The sequence below is a fragment of the Eleginops maclovinus genome, chromosome 5 (genome assembly GCF_036324505.1).
Source record: "Eleginops maclovinus isolate JMC-PN-2008 ecotype Puerto Natales chromosome 5, JC_Emac_rtc_rv5, whole genome shotgun sequence".
Lineage (NCBI taxonomy): Eukaryota > Metazoa > Chordata > Actinopteri > Perciformes > Eleginopidae > Eleginops > Eleginops maclovinus.
This window is the reverse complement of record NC_086353.1, coordinates 11,623,980-11,642,951: the sequence shown is the minus strand read 5'-3', so window position 1 is coordinate 11,642,951 and position 18,972 is coordinate 11,623,980. Positions and strand designations below refer to the sequence as shown.

At 40.0% G+C, this 18,972-nt stretch overlaps 2 protein-coding genes across 6 annotated transcripts; both read right to left on the bottom strand.

The window, feature by feature from the left end:
* Positions 1-306: 306 nt before the first annotated feature.
* Positions 307-7,388, bottom strand: rab3da (RAB3D, member RAS oncogene family, a). The gene is made up of 5 exons (XM_063884752.1): positions 7,215-7,388; positions 4,842-5,075; positions 1,700-1,818; positions 1,286-1,410; positions 307-1,178 (listed from the first exon to the last, which is right to left on the bottom strand). The coding sequence occupies exons 1-5, from the start codon at positions 7,215-7,217 to the stop codon at positions 991-993; spliced, it is 669 nt and encodes a 222-aa protein (XP_063740822.1). The 5' UTR covers positions 7,218-7,388; the 3' UTR covers positions 307-990.
* Positions 7,389-8,666: 1,278 nt separating this feature from the next.
* On the bottom strand, positions 8,667-17,902 carry pld6 (phospholipase D family, member 6). Of its 5 annotated transcripts, none has more exons than XM_063884556.1 (4): positions 17,885-17,902; positions 11,204-11,384; positions 10,544-10,773; positions 8,667-9,360 (listed from the first exon to the last, which is right to left on the bottom strand). In XM_063884556.1, exons 2-4 carry the CDS (start codon positions 11,380-11,382, stop codon positions 9,083-9,085), a joined length of 687 nt encoding a protein of 228 aa, XP_063740626.1. In that variant the 5' UTR covers positions 11,383-11,384; positions 17,885-17,902; the 3' UTR covers positions 8,667-9,082. The 5 variants fall into 5 exon arrangements, with proteins under 5 accessions (XP_063740626.1, XP_063740622.1, XP_063740621.1 ...); XM_063884552.1 differs by lacking the exon at positions 17,885-17,902 and adding an exon at positions 13,096-13,339; XM_063884551.1 differs by lacking the exon at positions 17,885-17,902 and adding an exon at positions 12,687-12,841.
* Positions 17,903-18,972: the final 1,070 nt, after the last annotated feature.

The following is an 18,972-nucleotide window of genomic DNA, read 5'->3' as shown; positions in this document are numbered from 1 at the left end:
AGAAATAGTTTCAGAAATTCAACACAAAAATAAAACTTCCGTTGCACTTCAAAAAGCCAATTTAAAGAATCAAATTATTTAAAGTTGGAAATAATCTAAAAACTGTTGATAACTTAATGTTAAAACATGGAAAAACACTTAAGGGCAATATACTTTGTATGACGTCATTGGTTTAATTTTCAACTGTTATTTGTAATGTCAACACTACGTGTGAAGTACTGTCAAATGTTTCCTGTTGTTCAGTGTTGTTTAATTTAGAAAAATAACATTTAATTACATTGTGCAAAAGAAAACCATCAGACACTGTACTGATCCACATCTTTTAATATCCACTTTTAGATACAAAATAAACCTGGCTAAAGAAAATCATTAATTAGCATTAAGGTACAAAAAGAAAAAAAACAAACAATATAAATTAAAGCTGATGAGAATATCCCTTAGTTATAATGTCCGGACTGCGCACATATACCTGGAATGACACAGCACCCTTTCAGGTGTGTTGACTACAACCTTCAGGTGTGTTTGACTTTGCACTGAGCTGTTAATGACTGTTCTTCCTCAGCAGTTCACAACATACCGTTTAGTGCAGCGATGACTCACAGTGATGCATTTTCATGCAGCAACCACAAGGGGGTAGCATGACACAAGTAAACCAGAGTGATCCTCACAACATGCTGATTTTGCTAATGCCTTTCATTCACATCCTGGCCTGCAACAGGTGCTGTTCACTCACTAGACAAGATATAACAAAGCAGTGTTGTCAGGCAAAAGGCACGACTGCTCTTTGCAGCTCTTTGGCATCTCAGTGTAACAGTCACATCACAATGAAGCTCAGTCGTCACGAAGTTGTGAAAGATAAAATTAAAAAAGGAAGCCAAGAATCCATGATATTATTGCAGCACCATGAATAACTACATTCAAAATGATAGATTTTGACAATAGAGTTGATCTGTGTATGTGACTATGAAACCGGCTTTCCATTGCCAGCCATCAGCATGCACAGCCACCTGGGCTGCTGCTGGGCGTCTCCTTCAGGCCGGCCTCCTTCTGATTGGCTGACGGACTCGAATCACCGTTGACGCTCTCGCTCATCTTCTCGCAGATGACATCCACCAGCTTGTCAAAAACCTGCTTTACATTGATGTTGTCTTTGGCACTGGCTTCAAAGAACTGGAAGCCTGCAAAGAGATAGACGAGTGATAATTAAATAATTTGTTTATGTAATCGAGGTTGTCTTGTGGGTTCTTGCCCAGCATGGTATGAGATTGTGGGTGTGTGCACCAACCGAGCTCTGTGGCCAGTCTTAGGGCATCCTCGGTAGGGACCTGCCTGTCCTCCTCCAGGTCCAGCTTATTGCCCACAAGCACTACCTGAGCGTTGCCCCACGAGTACGTCTTAATCTGGGTTGCCCTGGAAACACCAACACAACATTTTCAAAAAAGCATTACAGCATTTCCTACAGCCAGTGGTGCAAAGCAACAAAGCACATGTAATCTGTGTGTGCTGTGCTTATATACATTTAAGTATTTTTACATAACTTAAGCAATTTAATGTTAAGCTACTGTACTTCATACCTTTATGACACTACATTTCAGAGGAGAATATTGTATTTATTATGCAGCTTAGTTTGACAAATGCCACCCTCCACACATTGTAATTCCGTGGTTTCATGGTAAGACTGTTCTGAAGGACTACCCACCAGTCCTGCACCGCACAGAAAGACTCCTGACTCGTGATGTCGTACATGAGCAGGAATCCCATGGCTCCTCTATAGTAGGCTGTGGTGATGGTCCTGTAGCGCTCCTGACCTGCAGTGTCCTGTAAACACACGACACAAATTCAGTTTTTTTTCTTATTTGGTGCAATGTCTTAATTGTTTAAACAGTATATAACACTCAAAGGAACATGCCAGGGTTAACTGTGAATCATTAACTCTCTGGGAACAGAATTTAATCCCTCTCATGTGTGGATGTTGCCCCACCCTGTAATACAACAGGATATGCTGTCTGCTTCTTGACTATGCCTTAAGTTAAGTTTAATTTTTCTAGTTTAGGCTCTTGTCTGATTGTGGGAAATCTGTTTACGATAGCTGATGTGGACATGTTAGAACTGCACCCAGAAAAAGCTGTTAAACTAATAGGTTTAAATGTTCTACCCTGATCAAATTAAGAGCCAGCTGCTGTCATGTATAATACAAACGTATCTCCTAAAGATGGAGACTCAGAGCTTGACAGAGCATTAGATGTGACCGCTGTCGCAAACACCCTCATGCCAAACTTTAGGCAGGGTTTTACGAAATGAGTTCAGCTTCTTTTAATAGCCCCAGGAAACCCATTGAAGTAGCTCAGCAGCCAATTCCATTTTACTTGGCACCTTCCTTGTGTAATAGTATGCAACTGTACTATTGTTAAGCAGAGCCGAGAAGGCCTGCTATGCTGAATACATTAAGCTTAAAAAAGATGTATTACTTTCATCCAACAGGAGTACTGCGGGTGAGCCCTCGCCTTCCACTAACGTTCGGCAATAGATCTGTCCTGCGTGTCAATCTGCGCAGTAAGCACATTCAGCTCCAGCAGCTCCAACCCATGCATTTTTCATGAACCCTGCTCTCTGGGGACGATGTTAGACATCAACTGTCATTAACTCCGGAGTGTGAGAAATGGGTTTACGCCACAGCCATGACAGGCAGCAGCGTGTAAGAGGGCAAACTGGGGAATGAGGTGAGGATAAACAGTCTATGTTGTGCAACAGCATTTTCAAAAAGAACCATTCACTCTGCCTTCGGAGCTGGGTTATAGAACCTCCGAACCCCGGGGTAAATGCTGTTAATTACCTCCAGTAAATTGCAGCTCTGACATTAAATAGACTGCAGCGTTTCACACTCAATTTGGATGATATATGGTCTGTCAAGCCGACACACTCTGTACAGTATAATATTTTATCTGCTGTAGGGAGTGAAATGCTTCCTGAGCATTCTCCTGGAAATTATTAGGAGCTCTTTAGATCCTAATGATGTGCGGGGTCACATATCTTTTTTAAGTGACACCTCTGCTGTAGGCTGACTAGACTCATAATTATATTAAACTAACTCAATTAGTCACAGCTTTGTTCTCCTCAAACTTGTTTTGGTCAAAAGATGAACAGCACAGAGTCTTCTGGTTATTTTCTTTATCTTTATTTAACTGAATGAGGGTATGGGAATCAGTGAAATGGGTTTTGGAGTTGGATACGCTACTGTCTGTTTTCTACAATACTAAGGCACCATTGAACAAATAATGAGGATTTTCTTCACTCAACAAAAGTGTGATCCATGTATGTTTTTTTTAATAATTAGGTTAGTAATGGCCATTTGACCTTAGACTTTTGCACACATTTTCCTTTATTTTAATTGTCCAATAATATTTTTGCAACATCAATTTAGTTAAAGACAATTTACATCTAGAAACAGAGATGGCTGCAATTACCCACTTAAAACAATTAAAGGAATCTGGATTTAAAAAGGATTGATTGTTCCTATAATGGTTTCTATGTTGTTTTGATTGTGCCAATAGTCTTGTAGCAGCGAAAATCAAAGAAATAAAATTAACTCAAAAAATAGAACTATCGCTGAGGCAAAGGTATTATTATTATTAAGTTTAATTAAGTTATAAAGTCATTCTTTATGCTTTTATTTTAAAGGTGGTTTTAGGCACGAGGTGATTATATATTGGAGACAGGTGGCGGTGTGATTGGCACACCAGAGACACCTGAAATTGTTTGCAGATCAACGGCTTTGAACTGGTTCCAGGCTATTTGCTGAATGTGCAAAAGTATAAAGAGTATATAAGCGAAAGGCCGTGACTTTTTCTATTTTTTCCAGACGGTCTGCCATGTATGTTGTATAGGAGTCAGTGGTTAAAACTAGTACTCCGGTTTTTATACTCAGCACTTTAAACCTTTTATGTGCCAGATTAATTAGAGCTAAATCTTGTCGAACTGTAACACAGTGCCAGCTTTTACTTCTTTGCTCCTGCACTAAGCAAACATCCATCAGTTTGTACTGGCATTACTGTATCTGGCAGACTTCCACTCCTTTCTTCCCGCTGCAGATGAGAAACTTGATTAGATGTGGATGCAATCGTAAACTTTTTGAAGGTGAAGGAAAGTACATTATTGTTTACTAGCGTTGCTTTTTTGATTCTTTTTTTATGCCAGAATATATTCCCAAGAAAAAAAAAAGTCCTGTTGTGATGCCTATATCTATTTCTAATTTATCTTTAAACTACAATACACTATAAGAGTCACATAGCTAACTCTGACAAATCAAGATTGAGCCATACAAAAGCTAAACGTTTGCACATTTTTCTTTGATAATACCTTCTCCAAAGAATGAAGCCATTTCACAATTTAACGACCTAGTGTACTTTTGTTTCTTGCCATCTTTCAGTCTTGCTACCCCAAAACCCTTGCTCTCGATTTTATATTGGTTAAATATTTCCCACTCTTAGTTTATCTATGGAAAAAAAACATCTGAAAAAATAGGGTTGTACACCCTACATCCCTTTTTGTCAGGTTTATCAAGTGGCAAGCTGAGTAAAGGCCAACTATCAATTAAATACATGAAAAATGCAATACTGTTGAGTACATCAGCATATTGAATGAAAGTGTATACTTGCATACTTCCTGAGATTTTTTGGGTTGTGTCCACATAGCCGAATGCAATTATTATAAAGTTGCTTTGGCAAAAGCATCAGCTAAGTAGATAAATGTTATGTCCCGGAATGTCAGCTCCCACCAGCATGAGGACATCAATCTTCCTCCGTCATCATATTTCAAAGATCAATGTGTATTTTCCAACTCACCCAGATCTGAAGTTTGACCCTCTTGTCGTTCCTGTAGATGGTCTTGACTTTGAAGTCGATGCCCACTGTGCTGACAAAGGCTGAAGTGAAGGAGTCATCTGCAAAGCGGAACAGGAAAGACGTCTTTCCCACGCTGCTGTTGCCGATTATCAGCAACTTAAACATGTAATCAAAGTTTTGGTCGGCTGCATCTTTATTCTCCTGGCCCGCCCCTGGATCTCTGGCTAGTGCCATCTATGAAAAGAAGGAGGACAAGAGGAGAAGTATGATCTTTCAGACTCTAAACTTTAGGAATAGATTGTGAAACTTGTCTTGATAAAGTATCCACGGTCATTTGAAATGCTTCTAATGAAATCTAGGATAAAAAAAGGGAAATGTGATTCATTCTTAAATTATTATGGCTGCAAAAAGAAAAAAGTATTTGGTTTTCAATGTGAAGATTGGCTGCTTTTCTCAGTTTTATATCCCTGTAAATTAATACCTTTTGGTTTCAGTCTTACTTGTAAAGACATTTAAAATAGGCCCACTTTGTTCTCATATAAGCTTAATCCATAATTAAAAAAAATAAATAACCAACAGCCTTGTAAACAATCATACAGCATAAAGATAATCAAAATAAACATTGAATATACATACTGACAGAAGGAAAAAAACAACTATAAAGCACCTTTGGAATACACAATACAAAATATAAAGAATAGTTTAGAATACACTATAAAAGACCAACCTCCAAGTAACAAAACATAAACTTAGAAAACTGTACACATAAAACAAACTTTATAAATGTATAGGAAAGGGAAAAAAGAGTGGAAGTAACATATACATACAAATTTAAACTTAAGAGACTATGAAGCTGGGACTTCTCTGCAGGCCAGTTCTAAATATCTTAACTGAATAAGTGATGACAGAAACAAATGGGATTAATACTCACCCCTGCTAATTCCTGAGTTACCTCTACACCAGTGTATTACAGAACCATTGCAACATGCAACAAGTATGTCAACTATGTGCCAGGCGCAGGGTGCTCAGCTGATAAAGCACCTATCATGAAGTAAGCATTTGACATGAGTAATAAGTAGGCTCCATATCTTCCCCCCTGGCCGACGTATGCTTATTTAAAGATTGGTGGGCTTGGGGGATGTCTGGGACAGAAATGTGGTAAGACAGTACTCGTGTGTTCGAATGATGGAGTGAGGAATCCCAGCTATTTGAGATTTCACACACACAGGCCTGAAATTCTTCCACAATTATAGCTGAGCAGTAAATGGATGTGTTGTTTTAACAATGGTCTACCTCCCCACCCCCCAATACCTCTTAGGTCTCATCCCTGTACTATGAATCACAAACAGGGCCGCTCCTTCCACTGTTTCACCCTCTATCAGTCATCCCCTGCTAGCTCGGTCCATTTGTCACATGGACTCGTGTAGCAAAACGTATGGATAAGTGGATGCTGAGCGGTGGGCGAGGGGGCAATATATTCTCCACCTCTTCCTGTATATTTCATCCATCATCCACCTGACCCACTGACACTCCCATTTACACACACACACACACACACACACACACACACACACACACACACACACACACACACACACACACACACACACACACACACACACACACACACACCTTCCTTTACTCTCCCTCTCATTTTCATCCATCTATGCATCCCTCCTGTCATCATCCATCCATATCTCCCGCCTCCCACTCAACACGCTCTCCTTCCTCCATCTTTCTGCATCATAAGGAAACTGACCCATGCATTCATCCTCACATCCTCTACTCCCCTCCCATCCTTTTTTCAGAGAGGCTGAGCCCACTCCTGTTGTACTCCCTAATAGCCGAGATCTCCCAGGAGGCCAGCTCTGTAACACCACTTCTAAGACCATAAACAGGGACTGGTTGCTGTGTAGCAAAACACAATTATCCACGCATGCGCTCTCACTTCAGTAGGACAATACAAACAGGTCGCTGTTTTGAGGTTTATAACGCTGGATGCTAAAACTAAAGTAACATTTAAAAAAAAGGACATTTTGCATTAAAGCATCATAACACTTAAGAATCACGAACAGATGTTGACAACTGGGATAAAACAGATGGAAAAGAGTAATGGAAATGGGGTGTGCACTGCAATGCCAGCCTGTGAGGACACATGGGCTCATGACACTTGTTGAAACTTAGAAATAATCTAGATCATTCTATACAAATCAGCCTAAAGTAGGAGACACGCAAGGTTTTCTGAGATAAAGGAGGACATGTTTCACAGTTAGCCTAATTTGCCTACACTGCCCCACCATACGGTAGCTCTAATACAACCGAACCAATAGCATTAAAACAAAAACTCTACTGTTCTTGTGGAGAGTAAATTACCATTGATGTGTTTTATAAGTCCGTCTCCTCCGTCCTTTCTGCTGTCTTCCTCCTATACTTGAAAGCCGATGGGTGTGCGCTGCTCTCGGGTGTTTAACTTCAAGCGCTCCGCTCCCGGATCTCCAGGCTGTGCATGCGCCGGTTACTGGGACACCCACCGTGCAACCGAGACAAGTCAGCAAGGATATAAAATCGGAACCTCCGGTGAGGACTTTCAAAATAAAACCATTCGTTGTCTTTCAATCTTATGTGAGACTTAAACCAAGTTCAACACATACAAGTGCAAAGAATGGAAAAAGTTCAGTCGTCGTTTTTATTTTAGTTTGTATTCTGCATGCATACTGCAGATTTCAGTGCTATATGATTGTGTTGCTTCTCCTCTGTAAACCTGTGATGATAATGTAGTTCCAGAGCTGCTATTATAGTTTAAGATAAAGAGATGTAACTGATGATTCTCCTAACCTAACAATGAAATGATGATTTTAAATGGAGAGAAACTAGTAAAACATGCAACAATTGAACCTTATCAGTTTGATTGGGTTTACTAACCAAGAGTCTGAAAAACGTTTCGATTTTCATGATACAAATTCAAGATTTGCAGCAATTTGCAATTAGGGAGCTAGAAACTCCATTTACTTGGGCGTGATACATTTGATAATGAATTCATGATTTACCAAAATTGCTGAGAAAAAAATCTGTAAATAATTGATTCATCGATTCATTGTAGCACATTTACCATGGTACTACACTGACACATTTTGCATTATCAGTTGTGAAGGCAGACTTTTAATTTGAAGGTCACCTCACCTTATTTCCGGAATTATTCTCTCGAGTTTGAGGCAAGACTCATTAGTAAACTTTATGCGTCCTTGCTGTAAACTGTTTTTGAACCGCCAGACATTACGCACAAGAAGCGCATTCACACTCATGACCTCTCCGTTTAATAGGTCACATTTATACCGTGGCTAAAATATAGCAGCTGATTCATAAGGTCTACCATTCTCATTTTAAACGCTGAACTTTAAGATGTTAATCTCTGAGATATTACACGTCTTGAATCAGACAAACCCAAGTTCTGGTATTTTTCAACAAGCATCATCCTGACTGTGAGCAATGCAGGGGAGTCATGCGCCCAGGCACATCCTTCATGTCTAAACGAGATAAGCTCTACTTGGGTTTGCAAACCTCAAAGGATGGTTTTGTTAAGCAGCGAGAGAACCAGCATGTTTTTGTGCTGTAAGGATGGCCTGATTGTGAATTTGAGACAGGGTAAATCATGTTGGAACAAGAAAAAATCTACAGCTGCAGGGCAGTGATGCAAACAACTGCCAAAACTGCATTGGGTAAGAGTTTTTTATTTGTGCTTGGCAACACATCGTCCCTGAGACTGCAGTAGCACACACTAAACAACACACTGGATTTTTACAGTCAGTGTACTTCAGACTAGAAGAATACACTCACAGTGAACCTTTATTTTTTACTTAGTCTATGAACACAAAGAAGAAGATAACAAAAATTCTAAACATGTACTGTGAACCTGGGACATAATATAGAAAAACACTCAACTGAAGCATTCTCTATAGAACCGGACCACAGCAACAGTGTCATTATTCTAATATTAGTCCATTAAAATATACGGAAAGAAAGGACCAAAACTCTTAAATGGGGAACCTTTTCCGATACATATTTAAATTAAACCTCTACCATTTAACAGTAACATCGTCACATTAAGCCGTCCAAAGCATAAAGCAACCGTCTGCTTATCAATATAAGAAAATATTCTAAATGTTTTGTGTCCCAGCTTACCAAACAGTTTTTACATGCATACCTTCTACTTCAAACGTTGAACAGCTCTTACTTATTACTCATCATGGCTTGTCAGTTCTGGGTGTGGTAGCCTTGTGAGCAGGTTTTGGGTCACTTGAGTAGGGGTATCGGGCTGGATCGTTGTGCAGCCATAACTTTTGGAACTCCTTGATGAAGGGACGCACCAGGTCTGGATCCTCAGTGACAATGACGTTCTCCATGTTACTCTGCACTGCTGTCCGCGTCCAGTTGAGGGAGCCGGTGATGAGCAGCCGGTTGTCCACCACTGAAAACTTGTGATGCATGTAAACAGAGTCCACGTCGCAACGCACACAGATCCCTTGGGAGCAGAGGGTTGAGAATCAGAATCTGAATAACTTTAATCTTCCCACAGAGGACACATTTACATTTGTTACAGCAAGTACAGAGAGGAGGTACACTACATAGACACATCACACTGTACACTGTAGATTGGACTACAGGAAAAACTTGGGAGAGAGATAAAACATGCAAATTCTCTCTTGAAAGTGCATGCCCCTTTAGAGAAAATGAAAACAATTACCGCAAATGTGTTTTTAATAAACCATTTCTCTTCCAAGAAACAAGTCCTCTTGACCCCCCTAATTGCAGTGTGTAAATGCTTTTTGAAAATATGTTCAGCCCAAAGTGAAGAGAGTCAAAAAGTGATCTTAAAAGAGGAAATGCAACTGGCTATTAAAATCTGATGTCTTTCCAGTTTTGACCCCATGACACAGACAGTATATGAATTCATTTTGCCAGAATATTTCCATTCTGAGGGAAATAATTGGGCTTTAAAACCAATGACAGCAAACTAATCTAAATCACTGTGCTTAGGTGCTAGTAACATTATGTTATTTGAGGATAAAAAAGGTTTTTGCAGAAAAAAGGATAGATTATGAAAAAAGGAGCTTACTGCGCCTCATGCCAACGTGATTCTCACAAGGTCTGCAGTCAGCATACGCACACTTAGAAACACTTTGCCTAATGAAATTTGCTGCCTGCTTGCCAATTTCTTACTTACTTAACAATATGCAGTGGTAGTAATTTATTAAATGCAGAGGGCAGAGAGAGAAAGTGAGTCTGACACATGACACAAAATCTTTCAGAGCTTTCAGGCCATGTTTTTAACTCTGACTCATAGAAAGCCTTGTAGTGGAAACCTCCATTCACCCAGACATTTCCTATCATCTTTTCATTCAACTGTAAGGAACCCTGTAGGGGTTACTGAAAATAACACTACTAGTCCGAGAACACAGCGGGAGTACCTTTTATGGAGGTAGACCTCAGTTATAGTTCCCGTATTTCAAGTATAATATGACTGAGTGAGGGTAGTGTGACTTTTGTACCAAATAATATCTCTAGTAGGGCAAAATATGATTCCCTGGACCTGTTTGTTATATTTTTCGGCATAGTGATGCTTCGTAAAGGTGACAATTAAAATCCCAAAGCATGAGGACTTACTTTAATATGATCTAAAAAATAAATAGATCTGTTACTCTTACCGGCCTTGCGAAGGACCCCTATCTGGGTGCCAGTGATGGCGGCATAGTCCTTGTCGGTGAGGACTCGGATGGTGACGCCCCTACTATACAGCGTTAGCACAGCCCTGGAAAGGTCCATGTTGGAGAAGGAAAATACACACAAGTCCAGAGAGGAGGAAGCAGACAAGATGCAGCGGAGAAGACGGGAGAAAGACGTCTCTACGCCATGAGGCAACGGGCAGAAACACAACCTGGAAAAGCAGAAAATAAGAGTGTGCTGATATTCCAAAGAGTTTACTAAACACGCTTGTTTCTGTGTATATAGTTTGCTTTCCTCTCACCCATGTTGTCCAGAATGTGAGGAAACCAACTGCAATGTTACAGTAGCTCTTTTTAGCAAGGAATATTGTTTTAAGCTGGCAAAAATGCTAATATCCCCACTTTGGTTTCTCAGCGTTATTTTATTTGAAGTACTATTAAGCAGGTAAGAGACAATTCTATAAAGTGAAAAACAATTGGGATGAGGAATGGTTATTGCACTGACTAAATCCACTTACTGAAAGCATCTAGGGGCAATGAATTTTTCCATTAGAAGCCATTATCACAACACGCTTGACAGTGATACAGAGAAAATCATATATAGCTCTCTTTTACTCAATGTAGCAATTTAGTTTCACCTACTGAGGCGATGAAGGAGCGAAGATGTGGTTGATGCAGGCCATCTTTGAGGGAAAGAAGAGGACCTCATTGCGGGTTCTTTTAGGCCTGAGGCGATGGAGGAGCCAACCCACCAGCTCCACACTGAGAGAGAGGGCCACCACACCCAGACCCACCACCTTCACCGTCCACATCACTGACATCCCTACACAACATAATCATGTTTAAGATCCAAACATGTAATGTAATGCACACTTTCTAAGCTTTGATTCTTTGTGGTTTTAAATGTGATGTTTTTGTGTCATAAGGGGCATTTGTCACCATTAAATAATAAACCAAATTGAGAAAAGCTCTAACTATATATAAAATACAGAATATCTATTAGGGCTACTACCAAATTAATTCTGTAATCCTGTCTGACAAAACACACATATACTGTAACTTTTTATAGAACGTTTATACATTGTGTATTTAACCATTTACCAACTCAATCAACGTATTCTATTTCTGTTATAGAGTGATGGATAGGGAACACCACCCTAAGCCCACAACAGAAACAACCTGACTGGCAAAGTAAAACAAAATAGTTGATCACTTTCAACTTCTTCCACCATTTAATCAATGTTGTAGCAATACTGCAAGTCTAACGTTCGTCAATAATTTTAATATTATGCTGTATCAGTGGCGTGGTTAGGCCTATTTTACGTGGGCTTCAATTACATTTTTTAAAAAGGGCATTCACGTCTCATGCTCCTTTTTGAAGAACAACATTTTCAAAATGAAAATATTTCACTTAATTGTCATTGGTTAAGGTATATTTAATACTTGATTGATTGATATATTTTTCATAGTAGTGTTGAGAGTTGTGCCCCCCTCCCCTTACCAAGACCACAACGTTTTATTAGATCTAGCATCTTAATTTTGGTCTCAAAGTGCACCAGATGCATGCAATTCGCAAAAAAATCTGCCCGGTGGAGGATGTGATCCTACTCCTGAGAAATGTCAACATGACTCAGGCCAGGTAACATCGACCTGGTTAACATGACTAATATATTGAAGACGCAACCAGCACAACACACTATGGGTCTGTAGTGGCTTGCTCAGTTCAAAACGTTCCCCCACTTTAAAAAAAGAGGCCCCGAAAATGTTTTAGTGCTAGCATTACCACGCACACAGCGACACCTCACCTCTGGGCTAAGCCCACACAAACTTAAAAACCTAGCTACGCCCTGTGCTGTATACCTCTAGTCAGAAGCCGATAGTTTACCTTTTACACCACTATCCTCATGCACCAGATGGTAAAACCATTGTTTCCTAGCTTTGCAAGGACATTGATTACAAGGTGTTGGTTATTTTTTATCACATATCAGCACCAAACAATGACGAAGAAAGCCAAACTACGGCATTACTGTGAATATGTTTAAAGAGGTAACACCGTAATGTATGAGTATTTTTTCAGGGCATGTCAAAATATAAATTAAGAGTATAGTTAGACAAATAACCGAACCTGAGACCTAGATTCTGTCGCCACCACGCGGGAATAGGTTGTCTCAGATTTAGACGTTGATTCGTCACAGTCAGTCGACTTGACTGACATGTCAGGGAGCCAATCACTAGCCGGGAAGCATTAGCTCTCCTCCAATCACATAATGCGAATAATTGCCGGTGCCGGGTCTCGTGCAAGTCTTTTCTACTCTACAGCAACGTGTATTTCCTACGAGCAAAGGTAAACAAATTGAACTTTTACTAAATTATGTTTAACAATCACGACATGTTTACCAAGTACGGTTACTCGAGGCGTAATCAACTCTTTGTACTTACTAGACTCCATTTAACTATTCGTTGTGAAGCGATTTATGTTGCACTGGAGATCAACAACAAACATGCTAACGTTAGCCTGCTAACTAGATGCTTACAATATGGAGCTGCAGCAGCTCCCGACTTGAGTTATTTTCCAGTCAAAAGTTTTATTTTATCTTTGGTGATTCTCCTCCACAGCTCATGTTCTCATTGTTTAAGCTGCATGTTTTCGTCTCCTTCTCACACAGACTTGATTGAGTTTGTTTGAAATGGGTCGCCGCAAGTCTAAAAGAAAGCCCCCTCCTAAGAAGAAGATGACAGGAGATTTGGACTCTCAGTTCACCTGTCCATTCTGCAACCACGAGAAATCATGTGACGTCAAAATGTACTTACAATTGCACCAAACAACCCATTTATAGCCACTGATTTAAGTTCATTTATACTTTCATTTATGAGTTGGTTGATGCTAACTCTTATTGTACTTTTTCTGCACACAGGGAGAGAACAAGAAATACTGGAATAATATCATGCACTGTCTGCTTGGAGGAATTCCAGACGCCCATTACCTGTATCCTTAAGCAAACGTGAATAATCATCATTATGGTCTTTCATAGGTTTACATATTATTAACGACTGAACCAACAATGAACTTACAATTGTTATTTGGAAGCGTGCAGTGTGAACTTTCGGTCATGATAATAGTAGTTAAACAAAATAATCTAAACGTGTTCTTGCTAGTTTACTGGCATTTCAGCTGGATCCAATACTATATTTTCCAGCATCATTAAGATATATGCCCACGGTCAAACAACTAAACAATAGGAAAATAGTTAAAATTCTTCCTTCTCTTTTAAGTTATCAAATACAAAACTGCATAACAGCAAGTATTAAAAAAAACAAAAACGTACGCACTCTGGGGACTGATTTGGAAAAAGCTAAATTTTTGGAAAGTAAGGCTTAAGCGGGGATACAAATGTGCGTATTGAAATATAGCCAACTTAACGTGGTAGTACTTTTGATATCACATGACTAGGGGTGGGGGGTCTGAATATGGTAACTAATAACTTTTTCAAAAAAGTCTTGATTTCAAAGTTCATATCATCCTGCAGTGTCATAAATATTTGTAAATTCTTCAGCAACAAAGTCATTTTATCCTTAACCCATTCCTCCTCAGATCTGTCAGAAGCAGTGGATGTGTACAGTGATTGGATAGATGCCTGTGAATCAGCCAATCAGTAGCCTTTGTGGAGCAGGATGTGATTCAGGGATGGGATGAGGAAGCGGATGATGCTCCTGGACCCATTAGGTTCAAGCTGGTCCGAGGACATGTATTAAACTTTTATTTAAAGTTTTTATAAGGTTACTTAAGATTTAAAGTTGTGTGAACCAAAGTTTTTACTTATGTGGTTTTCAGCCCACAACTCCAGTCTTGAATATTGAGATAAAAAATAAATGATCCAACCTGAGTTATCTTCAAACATTGAGGGAGATTTTCTATTTTCAATATTAGTTATTTTTGAATGTATTGGTTTAGTCCTTAGTTTTTCAATGGCTAGATGTTGTTAGGTTCAATAAATATAATTTTTACAAGAGGCTTGTGGTGTCATAAAACGGGTTAATTTAATGGAAACATCAATTAAAAGTACAATCTTTTTGGTCAGCTTTATGAGAAAAAGATGTGAATACGTAGAGCTTCTATATTATACATTGGCATAGCCTCCAGGTTTTAAAAGTTAAGGTGAGAGTGAACTTCTTTTGTTGAATGTTAACACAGTTCATGCATGATGTTACAAGTTGTGTCCACAGCTTTCCTCATCCTCATAAAGACCCCTGTGTCACAACATTATGTCATTCCACTGGAGAGGGGAATGGACATGTGTAAGATTTATGCTTAGCTGCTAAATTTACAGGTTTTGATTTTTTTTAGAATATTCAGTTTTCATTTAATTGTATGTTTTTGGCTTTAATGTTAACATTTTTTAAATGAGTACAAATGTAATCCTCAAATCAAGCGTTAATATTCAGTGTTTATTTTACTATGCAACAGCCACTAGTGTTGAGTAGGGTAGAGAATGTTTTTTTTTTATGTTTTGAATTTGATAATTGTGATCATTAGAAATAAAGGAGCAATAAGACTTGATGCCAGTTTGTTTTTTTAGTTTTCATTTTATTGTGTAATGAACTTAATTTCATTCGAGTACAAACACACTCTTTATGGGATCAAGACGTGGTTGGATTTTGTTTAATGTAGGTATTTGTTAAATGGGGGAATATGAAACAAAAGGTAGATATTACACAACGCAAACATTAACACCACTGAGCACCACCAGCTGGTGACAGTAGGAGGGACAACCTTGCAATTACGGTTGGGATTTAGATGAACTATCAAATAATAAAGTCAATAAAGAAAATGGTTTAAAAACGTCAGCAAGTATCAAGTCTGAGATAATAAGCGGCTTAAATCACTTTGTCTTCGTATCGTGTTTTAACATAAGGGGTTTATAGTAAAAGTTCAATGAGGTGAAAGAACTCAAAGACTTCCAAATGAGTGTTTTTATTTGAGTTTGTATTGCTCCACAGTTACAAGGTCGATTATACACCGCTATAGTCATGTCTTTGGTTAAAAAGACAACCTAGTATGGATGGGGGAAATACAATGAAAACACACATTTCCAGCTCTTTAATTCAAAGGTGCCAAAGACTGGCAGTGCCTGTTTCAAAGTAAAATTTCTCATGTTCACAACTTCTGATCTACTCTCCTGTGGCATCTGTGACCGTGACACAATTTAAGGAGTACAGTACCCATTCATTCCCACGGAGCACAGGATGAAGCAGACCACAAATGAAAGAAGACACAGTGTAGCGAGGCTGTGCAGCAGGCAGGGCTGAGTGATAATAGATGAGATGTGGAGTGCCTGCCCGGGCTCTCCACCCAGGTGGAGTGTCTCCTTGCATGCGCGCACTGCACTGTGTATTGTGTTTGATGATGGACCCCAGCTGGAGAGGTACTGACGACGCCTTATGAAACATGCTGGAGGATGATTACAATGGAGAATGATTATCACTTAGTCTCTCGTCTGTCTCTGCACGTCCCCTCCCACTCCCTCCCCCTCTCTTCTATTCCTTGCTCCTTCTTTCTCCTCTCCCATTCAGCACGCGAGGTCAAGTGTCACTCCGTCTCCGTTGTCAAGGCTGCCAATCACCCACACAGTGAGTGCGAGGCAACTGTTGCCAAGGAAACAGAGCGATTCGGTTGCTAGGCACCTGGAGCTGTGCTCACAATAGTCATTTTGTTGCTTAGAAGCACACACACATGCATACACAAATACACAGAAAGGGCTTTGCCAAATCAACAAGTTTACACAACATAATGTCGACATTTGTATGAATTATAATTACATTCTGTGCTTATAAATAACAGATTTGCTTACACAGTAGTAAGAAATCATGGAGTAGTACTTGCGAAGTGTAATTCATCATGGGCCATTTGCAAACGGATGCTAATATACTGCTGATTTAGCAATGAAATGTTGATTTTCTAATTTATAATACTTGCAATAATGCTAATGCACCAAATATGTAATTCAGGATGTTTTATTCCAACACCTTTGCCACCGGATTAATCAGCATACCCCGATGACGAAGAACTCTTCAGACCCACACCTCAAGTTGATCAATAAAAGACATAAACATCCATCATTCTGACTAAAAATAGTTACCCATAAAATCAATCAATCCCTTATTTCCCCACTGGCACATGGACCCAGTGAACCTTGCTGCAGTGAGTGTGCTTTCATACATATGGGGATCTGTCTGTGTTCTTGTTTTTATAAGATCCATCAATCCCATATTTCCCCACTGGCATGTAGATCATGTGTACTCTCATGCAGTTTATATACGTGTGTGTGTGTGTGTGTGTGTGTGTGTGTGTGTGTGTGTGTGTGTGTGTGTGTGTGTGTGTGTGTGTGTGTTTCTGAATCTCCATCATGACAGCCAGTCAGCTGAGTCGAATACTGAAATGTCAGCCACGGGTGCAAGTCTTGACATGTCCTCATGTGTTACTGTCTCCTGTTGCTGCAGCTAAAGGCCTCCAACTCTCACACATTTTAAGTATGAGCCAGGGAATACAAAATATGACTGAAAGAGTGGTGGGATGGGAAATGATGGATATGCACGGTTACAATGTACGATCCCATGGTCAGCGCAGCCGTTTACATTCATGAAACCAATTTCGCAAAAACTTTAAATCTGTGTGCAGTTTGAGTAAAACGTTTAGAGTAGAGTGTGAAGGGCTGTGAAAGACACTCATCAACTGATAAGATTATAGGCTCACTTGTAAGCACGGCTGACTGACAAGGGTATGTAATCAAGAAGGTTTGGAATTAACGTCTGAGTCTGAAGACTTTTGTGTTAAGCTCCCTGAACTAATGCCCAGGGGGTTTAGCTTAGTGGCATGGTGCAAGTCCTCCCCAGCAGCACCTCTGCCGGAGAAACTCAACCTGGCCAGCGAAACAAACTAATTTCCTCCACAGGTGTAAAGAGTGACATGGTTGATAAATCTACGATGATAAAAACCTTTTCAGTGGCTGGATTTGATTTGGCTAGCCCTGATTGCGTTCTATTTAAAAACCTTTCTGATTGAACAAAATAAGCCTTTCCCCTCGTAAAAAATCACCTCTGGGTTCTTAATTAAAAACCGCCAAATGTCTGTGTCACCTACTCAGATTGGCTATACATTTTTGCATGTGTCTGCCTTTGTACTCTCCTGAATAGAATCTTGCGTTTGGTTCCACTGTAGATGATAAAGCTTCCACTCGACTACGCGTATTCTCAAGCAATAACATCCACATCTGTATTATCAACCCAAGAATACCCGTGGTCGAGACCGGAGCAAAAAAGGCCCACCTCCTCCCCTCCATTCCTTTTTCTCTCCTCTGAGCTCTGGAGCTCATTCTCCTTTTTCTGTGTGCATCCCTTCAGCTCCTGCACTCAGAATAAGATTGCAGCGTGGAAGAAGGAGGAGGTCTGTGTGTGTGGAGGCAATTTCTTTAAGGACACCACCTAGAATAAGAGAGACAAAAGAGATCATATTTATCCTTGAATAGCAATGCAGCAGCATTGTTTAGAGGTTATAACACACATTTCACGCACGCTTTAAGTCACATATTGAGCTCATTGTAACTTACAACCAGATTGTAAAGCTTTAACCACACAAGCACACATATTGAGACACAGGCAACCTGCTATGGATCTTTACCTGAGCTGCACCGAGTAAACAGATTGCACTGCCAACAGCTAGTCCCTTTGCTCTTCCTTGTATCAAGCAACCATTTAACCAAGTGCTGAGGGAGAGGACAGGCTCAGCAATTATCAAATAGGTGTCAGTGTGTGTTACACTGCAGTGAGGGGGGAGACTGATTACCAAACAGATGTTCAGCTCTCACCTCCATCCCCTCCTCCTCACCTCATGTCTTCCATCATTTCATTTTCCTTTTTCGGCGTCAAGCTCCTCTTATTGTTGGAAGGCTCTCTTGTATGTGCCCCCCCTCTATCTTCCTTCCCTCTCACACTCTTTTCCTTGGTCTGTCCCGTGGAGAATAAGCCTGACTCTTCCCTATCCACACTTGCCAATTAGAGACACAGTAGTTGTCAATCAACAGCTTAGGAGGATAGAACAAGAGGGAAGGAGAGTCATTGGGAACAAGGGGGAGATTGGAGATGGGGGGGGGGGGGTTACATCAGCACCACAGACAGCTCTCCCTGGAAAAACTAATATACAAACATGACTCCACTGTCTCCCTCTCTCACTGTCTTTTATTCTCACTTTCTTTTACTTTTTTGTTTAACCTTTCCTCTCTAATCATTGTGAGATCCCTTCGGCATCTATCCTGCTCTCGCCCTGTGTTTACTCTTTAACCCCACTTTCCCCTACTTCCCTCTTCTCAGGTCTGCTTGTTAATTCATCCAGCACATGTATGAATCATACATCCCTC

Coding starts and splice junctions, on each gene's coding strand:
- rab3da (XM_063884752.1), bottom strand. Junction 1,411..1,699: donor TTCTGTGCGGTGCAGGACTG/GTGGGTAGTCCT, acceptor TGGTGTTTCCAG/GGCAACCCAGATTAAGACGT. Junction 1,179..1,285: donor AAGACTGGCCACAGAGCTCG/GTTGGTGCACAC, acceptor ATCTCTTTGCAG/GCTTCCAGTTCTTTGAAGCC.
- pld6 (XM_063884556.1), bottom strand. CDS start 11,382: ATGTCAGTGATGTGGACGGTGAAGGTGGTGGGTCTGGGTGTGGTGGCC. Junction 10,774..11,203: donor TTCGCTCCTTCATCGCCTCA/GTAGGTGAAACT, acceptor CTGCTTTTCCAG/GTTGTGTTTCTGCCCGTTGC. Junction 9,361..10,543: donor AGGGGTCCTTCGCAAGGCCG/GTAAGAGTAACA, acceptor TCTGCTCCCAAG/GGATCTGTGTGCGTTGCGAC.